This window comes from Bufo gargarizans, chromosome 1 (genome assembly GCF_014858855.1).
Source record: "Bufo gargarizans isolate SCDJY-AF-19 chromosome 1, ASM1485885v1, whole genome shotgun sequence".
NCBI lineage: Eukaryota > Metazoa > Chordata > Amphibia > Anura > Bufonidae > Bufo > Bufo gargarizans.
Window position 1 is genome coordinate 151,695,583 of NC_058080.1, and position 24,467 is coordinate 151,720,049.

The 24,467-nt window shown below is 44.5% G+C and overlaps 1 protein-coding gene across 8 annotated transcripts in view; it reads right to left on the reverse strand.

Annotated features, from left to right (window-relative positions):
- Positions 1 to 24,467, reverse strand: part of MTUS1 (microtubule associated scaffold protein 1) — a 261,609-nt gene that overhangs the window by 185,429 nt on the left and 51,713 nt on the right. For all 8 annotated transcript variants that reach the window (XM_044299622.1, XM_044299618.1, XM_044299631.1 and 5 more), the window contains one exon: positions 6,755 to 9,107. In XM_044299622.1, the coding sequence (XP_044155557.1) occupies positions 6,755 to 8,947 (2,193 nt within the window). In that variant the 5' untranslated portion in view covers positions 8,948 to 9,107. The remainder of the gene's footprint in view (positions 1 to 6,754; positions 9,108 to 24,467) is intronic.

Consider the following 24,467-nt stretch of genomic DNA (forward strand, 5'->3'; position numbering starts at 1 on the left):
CTAGATGCGCAAAGGGGCCCAAATTCCTTTTAGGAGGGCATTTTTTGACATTTGGATCCCAGACTTCTTCTCACACTTTCGGGCCCCTAAAAAGCCAGGGCAGTATAAATACCCCACATGTGACCCCACTTTGGAAAGAAGACACCCCAAGGTATTCAATGAGGGGCATGGCGAGTTCCTAGAATTTTTTATTTTTTTGCATAAGTTAGCGGATATTGATTTTTTTTTGTTTTTTTCTCACAAAGTCTCACTTTCCGCTAACTTAGGACAAAAAATTCAATCTTTCATGGACTCAATATGCCCCTCACGGAATACCTTGGGGTGTCTTCTTTCCGAAATGGGGTCACATGTGGGGTATTTATACTGCCCTGGCTTTTTAGGGGCCCTAAAGCGTGAGAAGAAGTCTGGAATATAAATGTCTAAAAATGTTTACGCATTTGGATTCCGTGAGGGGTATGGTGCGTCCATGTGAGATTTTATTTTTTGACACAAGTTAGTGGAATATGAGACTTTGTAAGAAAAAACAAAAACAAACAAAAAATTTCCGCTAACTTGTGCCCAAAAAAAATGTCTGAATGGAGCCTTACCAGGGGGGGGGGGGGATCAATGACACGGGGGTGATCAATGACAGGGGGGTGATCACCCATATAGACTCCCTGATCACCCCCCTGTCATTGATCACCCCCCCTGTAAGGCTCCATTCAGACATCCGCATGATTTTTTACGGATCCATGGATCGGATCCACAAAACACATGCGGACGTCTGAATGGAGCCTTACAGGGGGGGTTATCAATGACAGGGGGTGATCAGGGTAATCAGGGTGATCACCCCCCTGTCACTGATCACCCCCCCCTGTAAGGCTCCATTCAGACATCCGCATGATTTTTTACGGATTCATGGATACATGTATCGGATCCACAGAACGCATGCGGACGTCTGAATGGAGCCTTACAGGGGGGTTATCAATGACAGGGGGTGATCAGGGTGATCACCCCCCTGTCACTGATCACCCCCCCTGTAAGGCTCCATTCAGACATCCGCATGATTTTTTACGGATCCATGGATCGGATCCACAAAACGCATGCGGACGTCTGAATGGAGCCTTACAGGGGGGTTATCAATGACAGGGGGTGATCAGGGTAATCAGGGTGATCACCCCCCTGTCACTGATCACCCCCCCCTGTAAGGCTCCATTCAGACGTCCGCATGTGTTTTGCGGATCCGATCCATGTATCCATGGATCCGTAAAAATCATGCGGACGTCTGAATGGAGCCTTACAGGGGGGTGATCAATGACAGGGGGTGATCAGGGAGTGTATATGGGTGATAACCCGCCCGTCATTGATCACCCCCCTGTAAGGCTCCATTCAGACGTCCGTATGCTTTTTGCGGATCCGATCCATGTATCCGTGGATCCGTAAAAATCATACGGACGTCTGAACGGAGCCTGACAGGGGGGTGATCAATGACAGGGCGGTGATCAATGACAGGGGGGTGATCAGGGAGTTTATATGGGGTGATGATGGGTTTATAAGGGGTTAATAAGTGACGGGGGGGGGGGGTGTAGTGTAGTGTAGAGTGGTGTTTGGTGCGACTGTACTGACCTACCTGAGTCCTCTGGTGGTCGATCCCAACAAAAGGGACCACCAGAGGACCAGGTAGGAGGTATATTAGACGCTGTTATGAAAACAGCGTCTAATATACCTGTTAGGGGTTAAAAAATTCGGATCTCCAGCCTGCCAGCGAGCGATCGCCGCTGGCAGGCTGGAGATCCACTTGCTTACCTTCCGTTCCTGTGAGCGCGCGCGCCTGTGTGCGCGCGTTCACAGGAGATCTCGCGTCTCGCGAGATGACGCATATATGCGTGACTGTGCGCCAGCCTGCCACCTCCGGAACGCACATGTGCGTTAGGTGGTCCGGAGGTGGTTAATGTGACCTATAAACTGTACCACTCAACCTGAAAAACAAACTGAAGTCTTTTAGGAGGGAAGAAAAAAATATAAAAATAAATAAAAATATAGTGTGTGTGCACACCCTCTCATTACTGGGGATGTAGCTGTGTTCAGAATTAAGCAATCACTTTCAAAATCATGTTAAATAGGAGTCAGCATACACCTGCCATCATTTACAGTGCCTCTGATTAACCCCAAATAAAGTTCAGCCGCTCTAGTTGGTCTTTCCTGAAATAGAGCTAGAGGGAATTATGAACAGTTCCAAATACCAGTCAATATTGGCACAAAACCTTAAGGCTTCTGCTAGAAAGCTGAATATGAAGAGGAACTTCACCTTTCAGCATGACAACGACCCAAAGCATACATCTAAATCAACAAAGGAATGGCTTCACCAGAAGAAGATTAAAGTTTTGGAATGGCCCAGCCAGAGCCCAGACCTGAATCTGATTGAAGATCTGTGGGGTGATCTTAAGAGGGCTGTGCACAGGAGATGCCCTCGCAATCTGACAGATTTGGAGTGTTTTTGCAAAGAAAAGTGGGCAAATCTTGGCAAGTCAAAATGTGCCATGCTGATAGACTCATACCCAAAAAGACTGAGTGCTGTAATAAAATCAAAAGGAGCTTCAACAAAGTATTAGATTAAGGGTGTGCACATTAATGCAACCATATTTTTTTCTTCCCTCTACCTAAAAGATTTCAGTTTGTTTTTCAATTGAGTGGTACAGTATATAGGTCACATTAAAGGTGGAAAAAGTTCTGAAATGATTTATCTTTGTCTCATTCTTTTACATCACAGAAACATGACATTTTAACAGGGGTGTGTAGACTATATCCACTGTAAATTTATTACACACAGACACCATACAGAATACAATTACTTATCCTGTGTGATGGATGCCACTGTATGACATCCATCACAATCATCTGTTGGATGTATACATAATCAGCGCATAACGACAACATAACGCCTCATGCACACGGCCGTTATTTTGGTCCGCATCCGAGCGGCTTTAACGGCTCGGATGCGGACCCATTCACTTCAATGGGGCCCCAAAAGATGCGGACAGCACTCCTATTCTTGTCCGCACTTTGAGGACAAGAATTGGCATTTGTATTAAAGGCTGTCCGTGCCGTCCCGCAAATTGCAGAACGTGTACAGATGCCATCCGCGATTTGCAGACTGCAAAACACACCATGGTCGTGTGCATGAGGCCTAAGCAGGAATAAATCTTATTTGGTGGTTGATTTGAGGTGTTTTTTCCTATCATTAAAAAATAAAATAAATTAAAAATTAAAAAGTTTTGACAACTGACACATGCATTCCACCACCTATTGTTTTTCAATAGGAATCTGGGCTACCAGGGATTTTTTTCCATGTCGATTTCATCAAAAAGGGATGCAAATGAGCTCTTAAGCTCTACCTCTAATGCCATCAGATATAAGGTAGATAGCCTATAAGTCAATGTTAAACCATTTAAAAATAGGCCTTGAGACATGACTAAGATATTAAACAAGCCAGTACCTCATCTGCAGACAACTGTTTCGGGGTAATTGACCCTCATCAGTGCAGAGCAGAGAGTAACGGCTAAACTGGGTGAGAGGCCTAGGTCAGGATTTAGGGAGCTCTCTCTCCTTAGTGAGAGAGCACCTTAATTTGCGTGAAAAGACTTAAAGGCCATACATGCTCCTCTGGAATTCTGGGAAGAAAGTGTTGCAAGTGAGCTCTCAAACTCTGCCTGGTGTAATGTAAGGCAGCTATCCTATAAGTCAATGTTCGACCCTTTAAATAGGCTTTGAGACTTGACTAGGATATTAAATAAGCCAGCACCTCATCTGCAGACAGCTGTTTTGAAGTGATTGCCCCTCAGAGCTCATTTGCATCCCTTTCTTACCAGAATTTATTAAGGCGCTCTCTCCCCAAGGAGAGATAGTACCCCCTAAAGCACACAGTCAAGAAAGCACAAGACCCTTCTGGGCACAGTTTCCAGCGGTTGTCCACATGTGGTTTAACCCCACTGATTGGATCTGCGGCATTCAAACAACAAATCCACAGCAGAAATTTAAGGATCAGCTTTGGAGTTATGCCACAGATAATGCAGGAAATACATTGGATTCTTCCACTGTGCCTTTCTAAGTCTCAATATACCCTCAACCTACAAAAGATGTGTAAACACGAGTTGGCACTAACAAGTCTTTACATAATAAATCCATCAATACATTTTCAAGCCAGCATTACAAGGATCAGGCTTTGACCCGCAAGGCTTTGAGTTTGCATAGAAAGCGACTCTGGTTGCCTGGAGGAATAGAAACATAAGCATGGGGACTACAATTACTGCTAAATTAAACTACTGTAAATGTAAACTGCAAGATAGAGACTGTATCCAAAGTCACTGAACGTCATGGCCACCTTCTCACTAAATTATACAAACTTCATAAATAATGCCGGCAACTGCCAAGTGTGTGCAATACAGAATGACTACTACTATGATTGTAGTACTAAAAGGTTATACGATGGTCTTTGTAGGCTTCTAAAGTACATTGAGAAAGAGTGAAAAAGGACCAGAATGCTTGACTTCAGGCCCCAAAAATACTAAGGGGGACATTTAGAAAGAATGGCCAGAAAACTGTTGTGTAGATAAACTTGCTGGGCCTGCTGGCCACTCACCCTGCCTATTCCCCCCTTTTCGGAAAGGGGGCGAGATCAGAGATGAAACACCACTTGCGACAAAATTGTTAGGAGGACTGAAATTCTCTGCTAAGTAAGTGAAAAGGGCAACAGTCCACTACACTGTTTGGTAGTTGTAGTACCTGTGCTGCCCACCAGGTACATTTTACCTGTGCTGCCCAATTGTCTTTTTGCCACGGCTGTCACATTTTTCAGGTATAACCCTGAAGGTGGTCTAAAATGGTTGCATTCAAGCAAGTAACATTTTGGGAACCTTAGTAGTTTCAAAGCATTACCTAAATACTGCATTTTTTTTGTGGTCTGGGTCCCACTTTAAGCTAGGTAAGCTTTTATGGGTCCAACTCACAAATAAGGATGCTTGAAGGCTTTATTTGTTACAGAGATCCCAATATAAAGTGTGGCAGCCGTTCTGTTCGAGGCAGCAGATGTCAAGGGCTGTGGATTGGGAACTACACTGCCAGTTAACAATCAGTCTTATGTAGGCAATTCTAGTGTGAGGGCCTGACTGTTCGAAACTCAGCATAGTAATAGTTGGAGCCAAATAGTACAAACACAGTCAAAGCAAGCACCTTTAGAAGGACTGCTACCTCTTACTAAAGAAAGATTAGCTCGACAAAAGTAAAAAAAAATATTACAGTGTAAATTACAAAGTCATTTTGACCTTAAAAGCATACTGCAAAAAAGTAATAGGTAGTAAAAATAATCTAAAAAATAATATAAAAAAAAAGGAAAAATCCACTGCCCAAACAGTCAAAGCCATTTTAAGACTTAGGCTACTTTCACACTTGCGGCAGAGTGATCCTGCAATCTTACAAATGCACTGCAAGAACGGATCAGTCTCACCGTACGGCATCCGGAGAAACGGACCTGTTATATATTTATTTTTTTCACGGATCCGGCATTGAGGTATTGTTAATCAGGCACTAATACATTTCTATGTAAATTAATGCCGGATCTGGCATTCCGGCAACTGCTCCGGAATTTTGGACAGAGATAATACCGCAGCATGCTTTAGTGCCTGAACTGAAGACATCCTGATGCATCCTGAACAGATTTCTCTCCATTCAGAATGCATGGGGATGAAACTGATCAGTTCTTTTCCAGTATTGAGCCCCGATGACAGAACTCTGCGCCGGAAAAGAAAACCGCAATTGTGAAAATACCCTAATAGTTTGACCTTACAGTACTAAAAAGGAAAAAAAAAAACTTTTTGGTGTTAAACGGCAGAAAATACCCAGTGCTGAAATGGTTAATAGCCATTGTACATTCAGGACTTAGATAATCAGTTCTTGGGACACTTTGCCATTTTTCATATTTGTACTAAGATCACGTACAAGCCTGTAGAACAGGACATTCTTCTAACTTGATCAGAAGCACCTTCCCCTAGGGCAGACTTGTAATGACAGAAAAAAAACAAAAACAAAAAACAGTCATTTTTACTTGATAGATGAAAACTTTTCTATCTTTGTGTTTTGAAATAAAACTGAAAAAAAAAAATAAAAAAAAAAAAAAAAAAACACAAACTACACCACCGCCTACTCATCAACCAATTATATAACCATAATATCATTAAGCCAGAAATACTCAATGTCTCGTACATGAGGAAAGCCAGGAGCAATGTTTATAGACTCATTAGTATGGAGAACAAACTCTCAGCCCAGAACATCAGTTCCCAGGACTGCAGCGGGTGGTGTCTAACATGTAAACATAGGAAAAAACGGAATCTTAGGATAACTGGACGCAGGACAAACACAAAAGCACAATGCTTGAGCAGCGAGATCTGGAATGAGTTTGGACACAGCAGATATACGTGCGGTTCTGGCAGAGGTTACTTGAAATACGATCTTCACAATCATGCTGGATGTTTACATGAACGCAGCACTGAGGCCCATGTAGAGTAATAAACTACTGCTGCATAAATGTAGGATACCAAAAAGTTTAACATTTAAAAGTTCACCTGAATGAATGGAGGCACTATAAAAAAAAGAGTATTAAAGAACTACTCAAATAGCCATGTCTAGATAGATAGACCTCCAACTTTGGCGGGTGAGTACATACAAGCGCAAAGTCAACAACAACAAAAATAAATATAGAAATGACCCAATACACACTTACTGATACGTTGCTAAATAGATCACCAGAAGTGCCATCTTCTTTCTGGAATTCCGTTTTTTCATATGGAGCATCTATAAGGCCATTCTGCTTGGTTTTATCTGGCCCCATGTGTTCACCATTCACAGCAGAAGTCTTCGAAACGGTCTTTGCCTTGTCTGTCACTCTGGAGCTGGTTGTACAGGTTAAGACAGCAGCTGATCCAGAGGAGCGTGTTGAATTTGACGAACTTGCTCTCTCAATCTCATCCTGCGACTGCTTCAAAACAGCCGTTCTGGGAGCTTTACCTAAAGCATATTTAGTATGGGTTGGGGCATGTGCAGGTTGGCCTGGGAAGATCTGTCTATTAATTGGTTGCTTCTGAGATTTAGCAATAGCAGCTTCTGCTTTCAGGTCCTGATCAGGAACAGGTTTTTTCTTCAGTGTTTTGATGGCAGAAGCAGGGGCCCGAGGTGATGCTACAGGTGAAGATACATTAGATTGAGACTGCGGGGACCTTGGAGAAAATTTAGAAGTGGTTGAAGAAGGATAATCCTTTATGATTAATGCAGGTCTACTCAGCACTTTTGCCTTTACATTTTTAAAATTGGGTTTGGGAAAGTTCACCACTTCATTTTTCTTGGCCTTTGGAACAGACGGTATTGTGACAGTTTTCCTATTAGCTTGTTTTGCTATAACATTCCCGATGAAAGATTTAGCAACGTCTACAGCACTTTCCTGGTAAAAGTCCCTTACAGAATCTGGATTTTTGGGTATATCAATCTGTCCAATATCCTCTATCACTGGAACACAGAAAGTCATGTTTTTTGACTCTGACAGAGGCGTGGAAGTGTACGTCTTAGCACCAGTTTGTGAACAAGGACTTTCAATTAAGAAAGTATCCTCACAGTTGTTCCCAGTTACGTTAGTTAACAAGTCTTTAGACTCTGAGCTTAAAGACTGTGTTCCACAAGAGGATTTAACAGAGCCACCATTTACGTTGTGTGTGTCAAGGTCAGTTTCCTCTATACGTAGAACTGGAATTATGGCTTCTTCTGTACAAGGAGCAGAACACAAGTTATTTTTGTTTGAATCCTTAATTTTCATGACTGGGCCAACGTTTAGAACTTGGTTATCAGGTTTGTAGTCTTCTTTGGGGGTATTGCTAGTGGTCACGTCTGTGTCTGTTACATGTTCTATAAATTCTGCACCCATATTGTTGAGCACCCTTTCTTTGGAATCTCTATTATGTGGAGGCACTTCAAAATAACTCAAGTCCTTAGTGGGCTGTTCATCATTTGGATAGCTGCCAGGGATACTGTTTAACCACTTCAAGGACTCTGAAAACACTTCAGTGGTGGCATTTGGTAACATGGAACTTTCCAGTAAAGAAGCACTCAATGGCTTTTCAGAGCCACTAGAAACACTGTTTTTCCTCATACATTCTGCATTAATAGAGTCCCATGACATAAAAAACAAACTCATTGTTGGTAGCTCTGAGTCTTTTTGTTTGGAAAAAAGGGCACCCATCTCTACCTGTTCCTTCAGAACATTCTTACAGGGTTCATCAGTTTCCTTTACAGTGAACTGTGAAGTCCTTGTAGACTCCATCTTCCTATATTGTGCTTCATTTGTCTTTTGTATATAAGGCATAGACTTGTCAGCATTCAAACTACTGTGCTCATATTTTAAAGAATTGGGATGTGTGGTGAATGCCTGTGGTGGAGACAAAGGGATCATACTGGGAATGGAAAAGGATTCCTTATTCACATAATCCACAGTTTCCTCAAAATCGAATGTGTTTGTATCCACCAAACGTATTGTTTCTGCCATACGGCCATTGTGTGTGGATTCATGTTCTGGAGGTAAAAGGACCTTACTGGGGTATAAAAGTATTTTTTCAGAAGATTCCTTATTGACATAATCCACAGTTTCGTCAAATTCAATTTGGTGTAACCTCATACTGTCATGAGTGTTTTTTAGATGGTCCACACTCTCCCCCAGCTCCACTCCATTGTGATCCTTAAGCATAGAATCATTACCATCACCATATCTGATAGTAATAGCGGGAGCACTGGAGTTTAGATTTGGTTCACAGTTCGAATACTTGGGAATCTTAACAGCATTAACATTTCCATTACCATCATCATCATCGTAGAGCAATGGGGACCCAAATCCATTCCTGGTCGATTCCTCCACATTATCATCTACATTCATCCTGCTGCCTTTCAGCTTTGTACACTTCAATCAGGGCATTTCAATGAAAAGTGAATAAAGTCAAATAAAGAGCAAAACTTATCCCTTGACCAAGGTGGAACGTCCATGCAAAGATTACATCAGCTTTTTTTTGGGCAGTTATGCATTCGTCAGGTCAGATCTGTAAAAAAAACAAAAAATAAATTAGAAAATACTTAAAATGAATAGTAGATAATCAAAAGCACTGAAATGTAAGGTTAGCCATACACAGAAGATGGCTGTTGGCTGAGCAAGTGTGCTACTCCTGTCCCCCTCATACACATCCCTGCTTGGTGAGCAAGAATAAGGAAGCCGCAGCTTGACCTAGCTGGTAGCGGCACATCTCCAAGAAAAAAAAAGAATCAAGTAGCTGAAATCCAACTGCCTGATGCTCATCAACCCCTTACATCTGCCACTGGAGAGGCGTCCGTTGCCCCGATAAACTTTGCATTGTCATTTGGTCTCGCCAACATCAGCAGGTTTGGCCAACATAGATCAAATTCATATGGCCAGCTTCATTCACCAATTCCTTCAAGTAACATTTTATATATTAAAGTGGATCTAAATGTAGTTTAAAGTTCTCCTTATTCTAACATGCCAGTCTTCATATTTTCTCATAACTGATATTTTGTCACACCAGAGTGAACACAACCATTACATCACATCACATCACAACAGTTTCCATCGACTGCAACAGTTGTGGAGTGTTAGAAAGCAATGACGATAGCAACCGGACTTGTTTGTTTGCCAACGCCACTTGTCGTATTTGCACTGGTCTTATCGGGACCCTGAACTTTCTAAACCAGGTTAGAAATTAATGATATCAAACCAGGAAAAGTTCAGCCTAGATGCAATAGTTTGTAGTCTGAAATCAAGTAGCTTCCCTTTCACCTTCCTAAAACTCTGGAGGGAAGACAAACGTTACATACGTCAGCCTTAAAGGGGTATTCCAGTAACATTAAAGGGGTACTGCACTTTGTTTTAACTGATGATCTATCCTCCGGATAAATCATCAGCTTCTGATCGGCAGGGGTTCGACACCTGGGACCCCCGCCGATCGGCTGTTTGAGAAGGCAGCGGCGCTCCAGTAACGCCTCGGCCTTCTCACCGTTTACCGCCGGCCCACTGACATCACGACTAGAATCAACTAGCTTGGGCGGGGCTAAGCTCTGTTCACTTGAATGGAGCTTAGCCGCGCCCACGCTAGTTGATACTAGATGTGACGTCATTGGGCCTGCAGTACACCGTGAGAAGGCCGTGGTGTTACTGGAGCGCCGCTGCCTTCTCAAACAGCTGATCAGCCGGGGTCCCGGGTGTCGGACCCCCCCGATCAGAAGCTGATGATCTATCCAGAGGATAGATCATCAGTTAAAACAAAGTGCAGAACCCCTTTAAGTTATCCCGTATGCCCACCAATCACGAGAACGGGGATCGCATGTGAGAACTCTCATAGAAATGAATGGAGCAGCCACGTGCAAGTTGGACTGGTTGTTCCACTCATTTCATGGCGCTGCAGGGGGTCCCCATTCTCGTGACCCATTCAAGGGTGGGGGTCCTTGTGGATAGAAGATAATGTAACAGGAATACCCCTTTCATCAAAGGTGCTCTATAGTAAGCTACAAGTATAAGCCTTTTAATAAGGGCTAATGCACATGAACGTATTTTCTTTCCGTGCCCATTAAGTTTTGTTTTTTTGGCGGACCATATGCAGAACCATTCATTTATAAAAAAACAGAAGTTTCTGTATGCATTTCATTTCCGCATGTCTGTTCTGCAAAAAAAATAAAAAAATAGAACATGTCCTAATAAAGTCCGCATTACGGACAAGGATAGGACTGTTCTATTAGGGGCCAGCTGTTCCGTTCCACAAAATACAGAATTCACACGGACGTCATCCACATTTTTTGCAGATCCATACAGTCGTGCGTATGAGCGCTAAATTTGACACTTCTGGCAGACTCTTTAGCAGAAAGGTAAGCCTTCTACAGTAAAGTATTGGCACAGATTTGTGCTATAATTTATACCAGTCTCCCCTTCCACTGCTTTGAAAAGTGTCGAGAGTGGTGTAAAAGTCACATTTTGCATAGCTAAATTTGTGTAATAAATTTCCAATTTTTCTTCACACCGATAAAGCTGCTTTCACACTTGCATTGTTAATTCCAGTATGGAGATCTGGCAGAGGATCTCAAAACCAGGTCAGTCACTAAATACATTAAAAGTCAATGGGTGACAGATCCAGTTTCATAAGCTCCTAAAAAAAAAAAAAAAAACCCTGATCTATCACCATTGACTTACATTGTTTTCAGTGCCAGATCGCTTGCAGCGGTTTTGGGTCCGATCACATTGTGAAAAAAAACATGACTAATTTCACAATGATGAATTATGCCAAAGAAAACTAGTGGCAGTGTAAGTGGGTGAGCCAGGGTGCCCCTGGTATTGGAGCCAAGTGGCGATTACGGTACCTCTTCTGCAAGCCATTTGGCTACACCATGTCATTATGGTGGACTACAAAACAGATTACACCACACCCCAGACCCTGCTACCTTACCATCTGTCACCTTACAAAAGGTGGTTTTCCGATTGGTATGTATGGGAACGCAAAAGAAAGAAAAATGGATACAACTTGAAGAAAAGTCAGACAAGAAAGCCAAGAATAAGCTTGCAGTATGATAAAAGTCAATTACCAATGATTCACAATAACCTACAGGCAACGCCAGACAGCTTTACCAATTAGAGTTTTAAATACTTCTTAAAGTTGTGTCATTGCAAAACTCTGACACATCAGACGCCTTTAGCTGTGGGGCAATGGGGAGAGGACACATGTACAAAGAGGCACACGCAGTCTGCAGCCTACCCTGTCAACACTCTACTTTCTACAGCCTGTACATCGCTCTCAATGGAGCTGGAAAGTGGCTGTTGGATGTACAAGCAATAGTGTATATCAGAAACTCGTACCTCCAGGTCATATACCGTAAATGGGGTCAATGACGTACGAAAGCTCCAGCATGCAGGCAGCGTTTTGGTGTCCACCTCCAGAACGGAATGGAGACTGAACTGATGCATTCTGAGAGGATCCTTTTCCATTCAGAATGCATTAAAATGCAAACTGATCCGTTTAGGACCGCTTGTGAGAGCCCTGAACGGATTTCACAAACTGAAAGCTAAAACGCGAGTGTGAAAATAGACTAACGCTACTTAAAAACTCACGTTTTAGGCGGATGCGTCATGGATCTGCAAAAACGGATCTGTTACAATACAACGGCATGCGTCCACCATGAACGGATCCGGTTGTATTATCTGTAACATGGCCAAGACGGATCCGTCATGAACTCCATTGAAAGGAGACTGATCTGTTTTTTATTGAGCCAGATTGCGTCAGAGAAAACGAATCCATCCTGGCACGCAATGTAAGTCAACGGGGACAGATCCATATGGCTCGGTTTCATCAAGCGGACAGCAAAACGCTGCAGGCAGTGTTTTGGTGTCCCCCTCCAGAGCGGAATGGTGACTGATGCATTCTGAGCTGATCCTTTTCCATTCAGAATTCATTAGGGCAAAACTTATCAGTTTTGGACCGTTTGTGAGAGCCCAGGGCAGAGCTCACAAACGGAAAGCCAAAACGCGAGTGTGAAAGTAGCCTAAAATGTTCCCACACGTTTGCCATCTAACCATGTGCCGGTAACCGTAGGCTTTCAATAACTATGTACAAGACGATCGCTAATGGAGCTTCCTCTTTTGTAGAGGACAGACAGGAAGGGGGTCAAAACATCCTTCAAGTGCAGGTCCGCCAGGAGAACCCCCTAAAATCTCCTGAATAGACAATAACCATCTCTCTGGTTATCTTAAGTGCCTATAAGACTAATATTTCTGGGATCTAATAAGGGCTCATGCACACCTACGTATTTTCTTTCCGTGTCAGTTATGGTTTTTTTTGCAGACCGTATACGGAACCACTCATTTCAATGGGTCCACAAAAAAAACAAAAAACAAAATAAATGGAAGTTACTCTGTGTGCATTCCGTTTCCGTATTTCCGTTCCGCAAAAAAAAATATAGAACATGTCCTATTGTCTGCATTATGGACAATTTTTGCCTCAAGCAGTAGGAAGGCCATGTGCTCCCCTGCCCCTGGCTACAAAGCACTGAGGGAAGGGGGGCCCAAGCTGAACCCTTGCACCAGGGCCCATGAGCCTTTAGCTACGACCGAGTATATGCAAAATCTCCAACACTGACTGAATTTACAATTAACCTGTAAAAGTAGCAGTGACTATAGGGGAGAATAGCTCCATATAAACTGCCCTTTTAGACCCTTTTGATTTGGGCCATTTTGTGTGCATGGAGCAGGTATGTGTTCCTAGGAGGTGTATTCAGGTGACAAGTCCTAGTGAGAGTTTCTCATCTTAGGAAGATTCTCGCCCACTCAGCAAGTTTCCACACTGGAAGTTGCCATAGTAATATTCATATATTAAGAGTACAGAAAGTATATTCCATAGCACAAGTGCATTACCAGAACCAGATTTCTTAAAATTTTTCCAACATTATTCTCTTCCACTTCCAAGTACACAGAAAAAAAATGGCAGAATGTTCTGCACAGGAGCCAAGACACACACTGAATGCACTTATATTACTACAGAGCCGTGCAATCAAGACAGGATGGCTTTCCCACTATAAACAGAGAAGCTAAAATTCCATAAGCCTCATCAATGCTTCCAAAGTGACTCAATCGAAAAGCCTGGTCCTGTAGTCATATGATTTGTCAATTTAGGAGGGCAGCGCTTAAAATAACACAAGAAAGGGAACTGCACATGTGGTAAAGTCAGCATCGAAAGCATTTCATAAAAAAAATTAAAGAAAAATAAAAAAATAAAAAATTTAATTATTACACACACGCATTTTTCTACACGTGTTTATGGCCGTTTTAGCACCTGCGTTTTTTGTGGTAAAAAACATAATTAGACTTACTGGTATCACCAAGGAGATTGACCCTTCAACTCTGTATGGGCAGGAGCAGATAAATGTTAAAAACACTCTCCCCCTTTTGCTTTCCAAAATTACAAGAGTGAGAGGTGGAGATAAATCTAAGCAACTATTATATAAATTAGAAGGTATTAATTCATACCCTGAACAAAATTAAGCTAATGATAATAATTGAGGAGAGAATAATGGGCTGTCATGGTGATCTCATGGAAACCGAATTACTGGCAAGTCTAAATTCAGATTTTCCCATATCACCATGACGGCCACAAGGAGATATCCAAAATTATAACATCTCAGGGGGGCTACTGCCTGAAGGATTTTACATCCAAAGGACAGTTTGGAAGAATTTGAGAAATCTAAGCGTTAATGCTTAATAAAAGTATGCACACTGGACCAGGTCGCAGCCCTGCAAATGTCTTCCATTAAAGCACCTGCTTTCTAAGCATGAGAAGAGGAGATGGCTCTAGTTGAATGTGCTTTTAAGTTGGCTGGAACCCCTGAGCGGTTTAACAGGAAATTGTGCACTTTATCCACCTGGCAATGGAAGACCTAGACAAACTCTTCCCCCTGTTTTCCCTGATTATTGAACATGAAGACTATCGGACTGCCTGAATTCCTTAGTGACCGCCAAGTATTTCAGAACCATACGTCTAACGTCTGAAGAGTGAAAGGAACTTTCCCTGATATTTTTTGGGTTATTACAAAAATACGGGAGGAACCCTGGGTCTAGTCCGAGTACTATCCTATCTTCCAGGATTCTAAGATAGGGTTCCCTAATTGAGATAGCCTGTATTTCACCCAGCCTTCTTGCGGACGTGATCACAATCAGAAATGCTGTCTTGAAAGATAAGAATTTAAGCGGACAGTCTTCCAAAGGTTGTGGGCCTCAATCTTGATGCTTCTCTGATTAATCTTCTGATCCAACTGTGATTTGCTAAGTCAGCATCAAAGAAACAGCTGAGTGCCGATACCTGTACTTTTAGAGTAGATGGTCTAAGGCCTCTTTCACACGGGCGTCATGTTTTTTGCCCGGATAAGAGGCGGGTGCGTTGCGGGAAAATGCGCGATTTTTCCGCACGAGTGCAAAACATTGTCATACGTTTTGCACTCGCGTGACAAAAATCGCGCATGTTTGGTACCCAGACCCGAACTTCTTCACAGAAGTTCGGGCTTGGGATTGATGTTCTGAAGATTGTATCATTTTCCCTTATAACATGGCTATAAAGGGAAAATAATAGCATTCTGAATACAGAATGCATTGTATAATAGTGCTGGAAGGGTGCGGATGCGGTGCGATTTTCACGCATGGGTTCTAGGTGACAGTCTATTCACTGTCAAGAGTTCCCAGCAAACTCAGCCTCTCTTATAGGGCAGATAGTCTTCCACTGGAAGGTTTGACTTTCGCCTTTAGAGACTGAATCTTGTCTGTGGGCAGAGTAATACACTAACAGGTTGCCTAGGAGACCAAGCCTGAGGCTGGATCTCCTGGGCACCAGTAGAAGGCAGGTCCCAATGCCGTGCAAGGAATCGGCTGCCTTCTGACACAGAGTCCCGCCAAAGCAGCGCGGGTACGCTATGCACTCCCTCACCCCACACAAACCACTTCTAGGACTCGGTCAGCACAGACCGCGGCATAGAAGGGGTTAATCTGTCGACATAGGCTTTTACAGCAATGCTGGCTGATACAGCAGCGACCGGGCACGCACCACTCCGATGCTCGCCCGATCAGCCCGCCATGCATGTACGGTGGGATGCATTCTGTCAATGCATCCCCTGCCGTATATGCACTGCGTTTTGCATTAAGGAGGTCAGACAAAGTAGAATTTTTTACTGCCTTCTGGAATTTCTCTCTCAGAAAGGGGGTCCTCCTCCCACTGTCTGGAAGAAGAGGCGTAGTCACCCATGCATTCAGAATCAGAAGAGGGTGGGTGGGATTAACTTTTGCCTTTTCAGGGGTAAGGGTCCCTGGTCAGCCTCCGACATCTGAGATAATGAAGCCTTAAAGGGGGGATCTGTCTCATGGTTTGAGCATATTAAAGTGTTACTACTGCCATGTACAATAAAATACCTTATTTCTTGCTTTAGTCTTCATTTTGTTTCATTAGCGATAAAATACACTTTTTCTGTCATGCAAATGAGTGTCCAAGGTGCCCAGAGGGGCGTTCTTATCCTTCCTTGGAGCCCAGTAACTCCCCCTACAGTGCCCAGCCCGCTTTCCTTTACAGCCCAAGCACACCTCTTTCAGCATAAGCAATTGCCCACACCCAAACTTTTTGCTGCCGCCCCACTCCGCTACGTCGTCATTTGGATACAACTACGGCCACAGATTTCTTGCGTCCGCTCGGTGAATTCTCACGCAGACGCAGTACTGCGGACTGCCTGCGCGATGTAGAAGCTCCTAAGGGCAATAGCTTTAAATTTATCACTGGGCTCGGCTCATGCCCAGTGACACACGCCATGCGCCATAGCCAGAGAAGGAACTCAGACTTTTATGGTCACACATATTGGGGTTGGGGATCACCCTTTACTTAAAGGGATTCTGTCACCAGGATTAACGATATAAATATCTACATATGTGCCCATTAGTCTTCATGCAATGTTTACAATGATCCCTCTTGTTTATGCTCTGTGTGCCTTATATTCTTATAAAAAGCGATCTTATTCATATGTAAATCACCTCTGTCAGGAGCCCAAGGGGTTGTCCCAGGATCTCCTGGAGCCCAGCACCGCCTACTACTTAAATTTATTCAGTGCACTATCCTGAAGTCATGTAATCTCTGCTCCGTGGTCTCGTGCAGGCGACACTGTAGTCTGCGCCCATGCGGACTACTGGCACCGGCTTCAACTTGTCCACTGCGCATGCGCAGTCTCACTGCGCATGCGCCGTCTCCCTGCGCACCCCGATCAGACCGGAAAACACTTTCTCTGCGCAAGTCGGTCAAAATTGTCCAAGGAGCAATTGCTGCCAGAAGATTCCTCCGCCTAGGACCGACTTGCAGAGAAAAATTGTCTTTTCCAGTCCGATTGGGGTGCGCAGGGAGACAGCGCATGTGCAGTGGACAAGTTGAAGCAGATGCCAGTAGTCCGCACGGGCGCAGACTACAGTGTCCACTGCGCCTGCACGAGACTACGTAGCAGAGATTACATGTCATCAGGATAGTGCAGTGAATAAATTAAGCAGTAGGCGGTGCTGTGCTCCGGGTCGATGGGCGGTGCTGGGCTCCAGGAGATCGTGGGACAACCCTTTAGGCCCCTGACAGAGGTGATTTTAATATGAATAAGATCGCTTTTTATAAGAATAAGGCACACAGAGCATAAACAGAAGGATCATTGTAAACACTGCATGAAGACTAATGGGCACATATAAATATCTACATATCGTTAATGCTGGTGACAGAATCCCTTTAAGTAAAGGGTTATCCCCAACCCCAATATGTGTCTGACCATAAAAAAGGCAATCCATGCAGGGAACTTACGGGATCAAGCTCTCTGGGCAATTGCGGTTCCGGACCCGACATCTGTTACACTAGTGTTTTAACCTTTTATGCAGTCTAGTATTAGAGAACAATGAGCGCGCTGCTCTCAGCGCGCTGTGTTCTCCTCAGCAGCACAGGGGAGAAGGAAGCAGTCTCTCCCCCCCTGTGCCGCTGCCACAAATGAGGAGAGAGGGGCGGGCGCACTGCGCCACCAATGAAAGTAAATGTTTAAAGAGGACCTTTAATCTGGCAAAAAGAATTCTGAAGTATCACGATATGTACAGCGGCGCACAGGGATCTCACTGCACTTACCATTATACCTGGGCACCGCTTTGTTCTCCCGCTATGTCCTCCGGCATCTTCAGGGACTTGGTTATACTGGGCGGAGACTGCCCTTGTTCTCCTGAAAACAACCTCCCTTGCTGTGAGCTCTGCACTGCGATTGGCCAGCGCTACAGCCTAGGTGAAGGAGACGCCCAGGAGAACAAGGGCAGTCTTCACCCAGTATAACCAAGTCCCCGAAGTCTCCGCCCAGTAAAACCACTTGAACGTAGCGGCGCCCAGGGATAATAGTAAGTGCAGTGAGATCACTGTGTGCTGCTGTACATATTATGACACTTAGTTCAGAATTTTTTGCCAGATGAAAGGCCCTCTTTAATACAAATACCGGAGGGGAGCTGCGATTAGCGGCAATTAACCCCTCAGGTGCCGCACCCACCTCCTGTATTAAATCTTAAATATATTATCATTGGTATCGCAATGCGCCCTCCACTCCAGTATTAAAATAATTGGTGGCGCAGTGTGCACCCCCAAACCCCCCCAGTATTAAAATCATTGGTGGCAGTGGCCACAGGGTCCCCACCCCTTCTAGTCATTGGTGGCAGTGGCAGTTCCGATCGGAGCCCCATGGCAGCCAGGACGCTACTGAAGCCCTGGTTGCCATAGTCAGTTCCCTGCTGCTGTGTGCACTATGCACAGGGCAGCAGGGAGATTGTGAAGTCCTATTCACCCTAATAGAGCTTTATCAGGGTGAATAGGACAAGGGATTAAAAGATCCCAGGTTCTGGCCCCTAAGGGAGAAAATAGTTATTAAATAAAAAGTAAAAGTATAAAATCACCCCCTTTCCCAATTTTACATATAAAACATATAAACAATAAATAAAATAAACAACCATTACATATCGCCACGTTTGAAAAGTCCAAACTGCAATACACGCTGTTTTTTTTTACTTTTTTTTTTTTTTTTTGTGTGGTATCGAAACCGAAACAAAATTTTGGTATCAAAACCACCCTACACTGTGCTTTCCACCCCACCGAGGTGGGCGTCACACGTAGGAAAAAACGTGACGGCCACCCAGCCTTGAGGACACTCGGGCAGTTTGTGAAACTGCTTAAAAGAAACACTGCCTTTGTTGCCCATAGCAACCAATCACGGTACAGCTTTCATTTCTTAAAGTGCTCTTGTAAAATGAAAGCTGGGCTGTGATTGGTTGCTATGGACAACAAAGACAGATCTTTTGAGCAGTTTCACAATTCAGTTTCACAAATAACCACAGGTAGCACACAGGAAAAGCAGCCCAAAAAGCTTATTCTGCCATTTTTTGGGGGAGGGGTTTAAACAGGTAAATAACCCCAGAGATAAATTGATGTATGCATGTACCCCTTCCAGACCACCTGAAAAACTGCATCATAAAACGCCACAAATGGCTGAGCAAATTCACAGTGCGGAATACAGAATAAAGTGCTCTATGATAGTGCTTGTACAGTCCTGTTAGTCCCCATTCACATCTCCGCTGAACGTTACTGGCAGGCTGTTCCAGCAGAGAGCAGGCTGCCGTAGGGTATTCTCTACCGTAGTTCACAACCAGATCCTGTACTGAGGTCCAGCGGTGACCCGGCCGCTTTCATGTCGCATGCAGAGGTTTATGCCGGATTATCTCTGACAGAAATGTGAATTAGTCAGGCAGACTGTATTGTGCTAGTCACCATGAGTTGTGTAAAGCCAGACTATTCTGGGGGGTCCACATTATACAGCCAGACTTAAAGTGGCTTTAGTGGCAGCCGTTTAGGGTACAAAGGAACAGACAGACCCTCCCCTTATAAATCTGACCCACTCCCAGGCTGGTTTCCATTCGAGCAATGACGACGTGCTGTACCGAGTCCTTATGGGGCGATATATAGAGTATAGCATGTGACTGTGGTCAGTGAGTGCAGTCGTCATCATCAGGGCAGGAAGACGCCAGAGGAACACTGCACCCTCAGTGCTGCAGCCGCAAGGGCTTCTAGAAAGGTATGAAGTATCAGTACCACAAATCGGGAGTAGTACCACAAAAGGCGTCTGAAGTATCGGGTACCACAAAGGTATAAAGTATCAGTACCACAAAGGAATGAGGATCAAAGGCCCAGGGTCCTCCCAAACTGTTCAGGCTACCTTCACACTCGCGTTTGGTGCGGATCCATCATGGATCTGCGCAATCAGATCCGTTCAGATAATGCAACCGTCTGCATCCGTTCAGAACGGATCAGTTTGTATTATCTGTAACGTAGCCAAGACGGATCAGTCTTGAACACCATTGAAAGTCAAATCGAGGATGGATCCGTTTTCTATTGTGCCAGTTGAAACAGATCCGTCCCTATTGACTTACGGGACGGATGCGTTTGGCTCCGCATCATCAGGCGGACACCAAAACGCTGTCCATCTCCAAAGCAGAATGGAGACTGAACTGATGCATTCTGAGAGGATCATTTTCCATGCAGAATACATTAGAATGCAAACTGATCAGTTTTGGACCACTTGTGAGAGCCCTGAAACGGATCTCACAAACGGAAAGCCACCAAAACGTCAGTGTGAAAGTAGCCTAAAGAGCAAAATAAGGCACACCTTAGATATAGTATTCGTGTACAACAACAGTGTCAGGTTTCTGCATCCGGTTTGATGCCAAAGCTATGAAAAAAAAGCGGATAAGTCATATCGGTCCTTTATACTTTCACTCCTATGATGCACTCCCGATATCGGCTTCCAAGACTTCATGCAGAAACCTGACCGTGTGGCCGCCACCTCAGTGTTCAACCAGATTTCTTTCCTTCAGGGTGCTACCTCACATAACGGTTGTGCTACCAGCAAAGGAAAACACAGCAGAAGTTACATTAGTGTAACCATTTTGTAATTAATGTAATTCAGTTTTGCTGTGTTTTTTCCCCTTTTCTGGAAGAGAACGAACCATAAACTCGGGTATGTTACTGCAAAAACCCAGCAGTTTTTGGGGCCTTATTTGACGCACCAAAGTCCATTTCTTGGTATTGGGGTCACTTACTGTTAGGTTAGTTTCCTCACATTTAATATTAAGTGTACAAACACTGGCGGTACTGATGAAAAAAGAAAACAAGGCATTTTAATCTAGAGGCACATGTAAGGTGATCACACAACCCTAAACCATGGGATCTTTGCATTAGGCCTATTGACTTCAGTAGGCATTGTAATTGCAAACCTCATGAATGATTCATTCATACACTGGATATCTGAGCAGACAAGGGACCTCTCCTATTGTGAAAGAGCCAAGAAAATAAGACAAAGGACAAGCCTATTCACCCCGAGCAGCAGCATGTCCTACCACATCTCAGGCTGAGAAGGTTTAATTCAGAAACAAGGCGGTAATAGAATTACATATCTCTTTGATCTGTAACATTAGAAGACTTGGCAAGTATAGTATCTGTTCTGATCAGTGGCCAAGCCCGGGCCACTGGTAATGACTGGGTAAACTGGGCATACACAAGTTGGCCCAATGGCTACCTGGGGCTTCTCGATCAAAGCCATGAGGTCAGGTAGACAAAGCCCAAAGTACAACACAGTCTAGTAATGAGGACCCTGGAGTAGTTGTTTTATGATGGCACATTTGCATGCACTATTTGCCCAGGCCTTCTGTCTAGGACAATGAGAGGGGTGGCGCAACACTGACTCCCCCCTAAGGTATGCCATCGATGACTGACCCATGCAGGGCTTCCAGGTTTGGAGAGGTTTGTAGGTGACCTCCTCTTTTTACATCATTATGCACCTTGCTATACTTTTTTTTTAGTAACACTTTGGTGCCACCTGGAGCACACATTTGGGCTTTCAAAAACTAGAATACTTTTCTAAGATGAACATATCAGGATATTGATGATTTATACTGATAATTTATTGTTATGGATCATACCGGGTCAGTTATGTGCACCTCATTTTTGGGGTATTTTGTGGTGCTGTACTAAACCGCTAAAAGCATAATACAACAAATAAATGCTAAATCAGCCATTAAAGGGGTCGTCCGGGTTCAGAGCTGAACCCGGACATGCCTTTATTTTCACCCAGACAGCACCCCTCATGTTGGTATAGGAGCATCTCATGCTCCAATGTGCTCCCTTGCCCTGTGCTAGATTGTAAACAAAAGCCTGTGCCCTGCGCAATCTAGCACTGCTGGGCGGAAGCTTCCGCCCGGCAGTGTGTTCGGTGACGTCACCTGCTCAGATGGGCGTACTTTAGTGCTGCCCTAGCCGTTTTACTGGTTAGGGTAGCGCTAGAGCCCGCCCATCAGTGCCAGTGACGTCCTCAAAAATGGTGTAAAAAAAAATAAAAAATAGAGATAGATTATAATATCTATATCTCTATAGCATATTGATCCTTTCATTTTCCAAAGAAGCTCTAAAACAATGCAAGGTGGAACCTGATTGGTTGCCAAGTTTAACTAGGCCAGCTTCCATGCACCACTTTTGATAAGCATACTGGGGGAGGTTTTGTTCAAACCACAGCATGCTCTGGGTGGGCCATTTTTCTCCCATAGCCCATTTTTTGGCATCTTCATAAAAAGGCATGTGCAATGTTTGGGGAAGGTCTCTGTGGGGGGGGGGGGGGAGAGCAGCCAATGGCAGGCGATGACGGTGACGCGAGGCTCCCTAGAATCGCAGGTGACACTGGGGGGGCTGCGCCTCCCCAACACCGGATGTTTTTATCCGCGCACAGAAAGAAGCAGCTGCGGCAGTGCAGGGAGCGGGGGCCAGGGAAGTAGAATCATTTTTCCTATATATTATACACTGCTTGTATCCAGGGGTTACTGCGACTGCCGCAGTGCAAATATGAGGTGGCTAGGATGGAAGCTGCTGCACATGCTGCACGGTCCCAGCAAGACAGCCTGGTGCTTTTTCCTATAGTCTGCAAGCACCGCTGCTGGGTTACAGGGTGGTCATAACCCCTGGATACGAGCAGTGAATAACACCATGGAAAGGATTTAAGCCAGCAAAGGAGGCAATATGGATAATCACAATACATTAGTTAGTGCCTTGTATTGAAGGGGTTTACCGAGGCTTTTATACTGATGACCTATCCTCAGGAGAGATCATTTGTATCTGATCGGTGGTGGTCAGACACCCAGGATTCCAGCTGATCAGCTGTTTGAAAAGGCACTGGACGTTCGTAGTATCAAGATAGGTCATCAGTATACAGGCTTGTTCACACGAAGCCCATGCTGTAGACCGCAAATTGCGGTCCGCAATGCACAGGCACCGTCCGTGGAGCAGCCACATAGGGATCGCAGACCCATTCAGTTGGATGGGTCCGCGATCCGTACGTTCCCGCAAAAAGATAGAGCAAGTTCTATCTTTTTGCGGTCCGTAGTGCTCCTGTAGTGTAACGTATTGTGCTTCCGTTTCGCACCTCCAGATTTGCAGGACCCATTCAAGTGAACGGGTCCACATCAGTGATGCCGAATGCCCACGGAACGGCGCCCGTGTATTGCAGACACGCAAATGCGGTCCGCATAACGGCAACGGGCAGCACACGTTCGTGTGAATGAGCACTAAAAGTCCCAGAAACACCTTGAACTTAGTCTACACGATACATGCCATTTGCTGAAGACAACCCCTTTAAGCATCTAATAATATGCATGAAATATACAATGGCAATACCACGCCAGATGTGTCCACGACAAGCGTCTCATGTCTCAGTCATTACTTGCCTCTCAAGGGATTAAACGTTTACCAGCTCATAAATCAATTTTCCTAGCGCGTCATCAGGCCTTCTAATTGCCTGACCTCACATCATTTAATCACCCTCCATAAACAGCCGACAAGCAGAAGGAACCTCCACACATGCCTCCTCAGGATTAGGAGTTGTCCTAGGTGACACATGTGGAGCAGGACATGGGACAGTAGTCATTAGCATGGATACAATTAAATACAGTATGGCGTCCAGGGACTCACTAAATGTGCTGCAAGACAAACGCAGCTGATCACCAGCAAAGAACAAGGAGAAGAACTACTACAGGCCATTAGCAAAGCGCCACAACAGAATTCGCAGCCTGGGAAATGAGCAATAAGCAAAGAAAGACGATGGCTTCACTTCCATCAACCATCACCATGAACCTACCCTGTCCATAATGCCAACAGCAGTAACAGGAATCTAAGGCCTCAAGCACACGTCCGTACCAGGTTTTGTGGTCCACAAATCGCGGATCCACAAGACACAGATTCCAGCCGTGTGCGTTCCATGACACAGACAAGAAAATAACTTTTTGTGGGGCCACGGAACAGAAGTACGGATACAGACAGCACACCGAGTGCTGTCCGCATCTTTTGCGGGTCCATTGAAGTAAATGGATCAGCAGACAAACCGCAAAAAATGCAGCTCTGATGCGGGCCTAAACAACGTTCGTGTGCATGAGGCCTACTTTTAAAACGCCATGACTTCTTCTATTCTACTTATATGCACCTGTACAGTCAAAGGGGACTACCTGCCTAAAGTGTTTTAGCGTTGGAGTGGAGGATTTGCCAGAAAAATAATGCTCAGTTCTTTTTTTACAGGAGGATCCCTTGTGTCGTCCGTTTTCTTCCCAAAACTGGACAACTGCTTTAAAAGGGGTTGTCTCATCATGGACAATGGGGGCATATTGCTAGGATACGTCCCCATTGTCTTATAGGTGCAGGTCCCACTGCTGGGACCCGCACCTATATCAAGAACCGAGCCCCGCACCAAGCTGGCTCCCCATAGAAGTGAATGGGAGCGTCCGCGCATGCGCAGACACC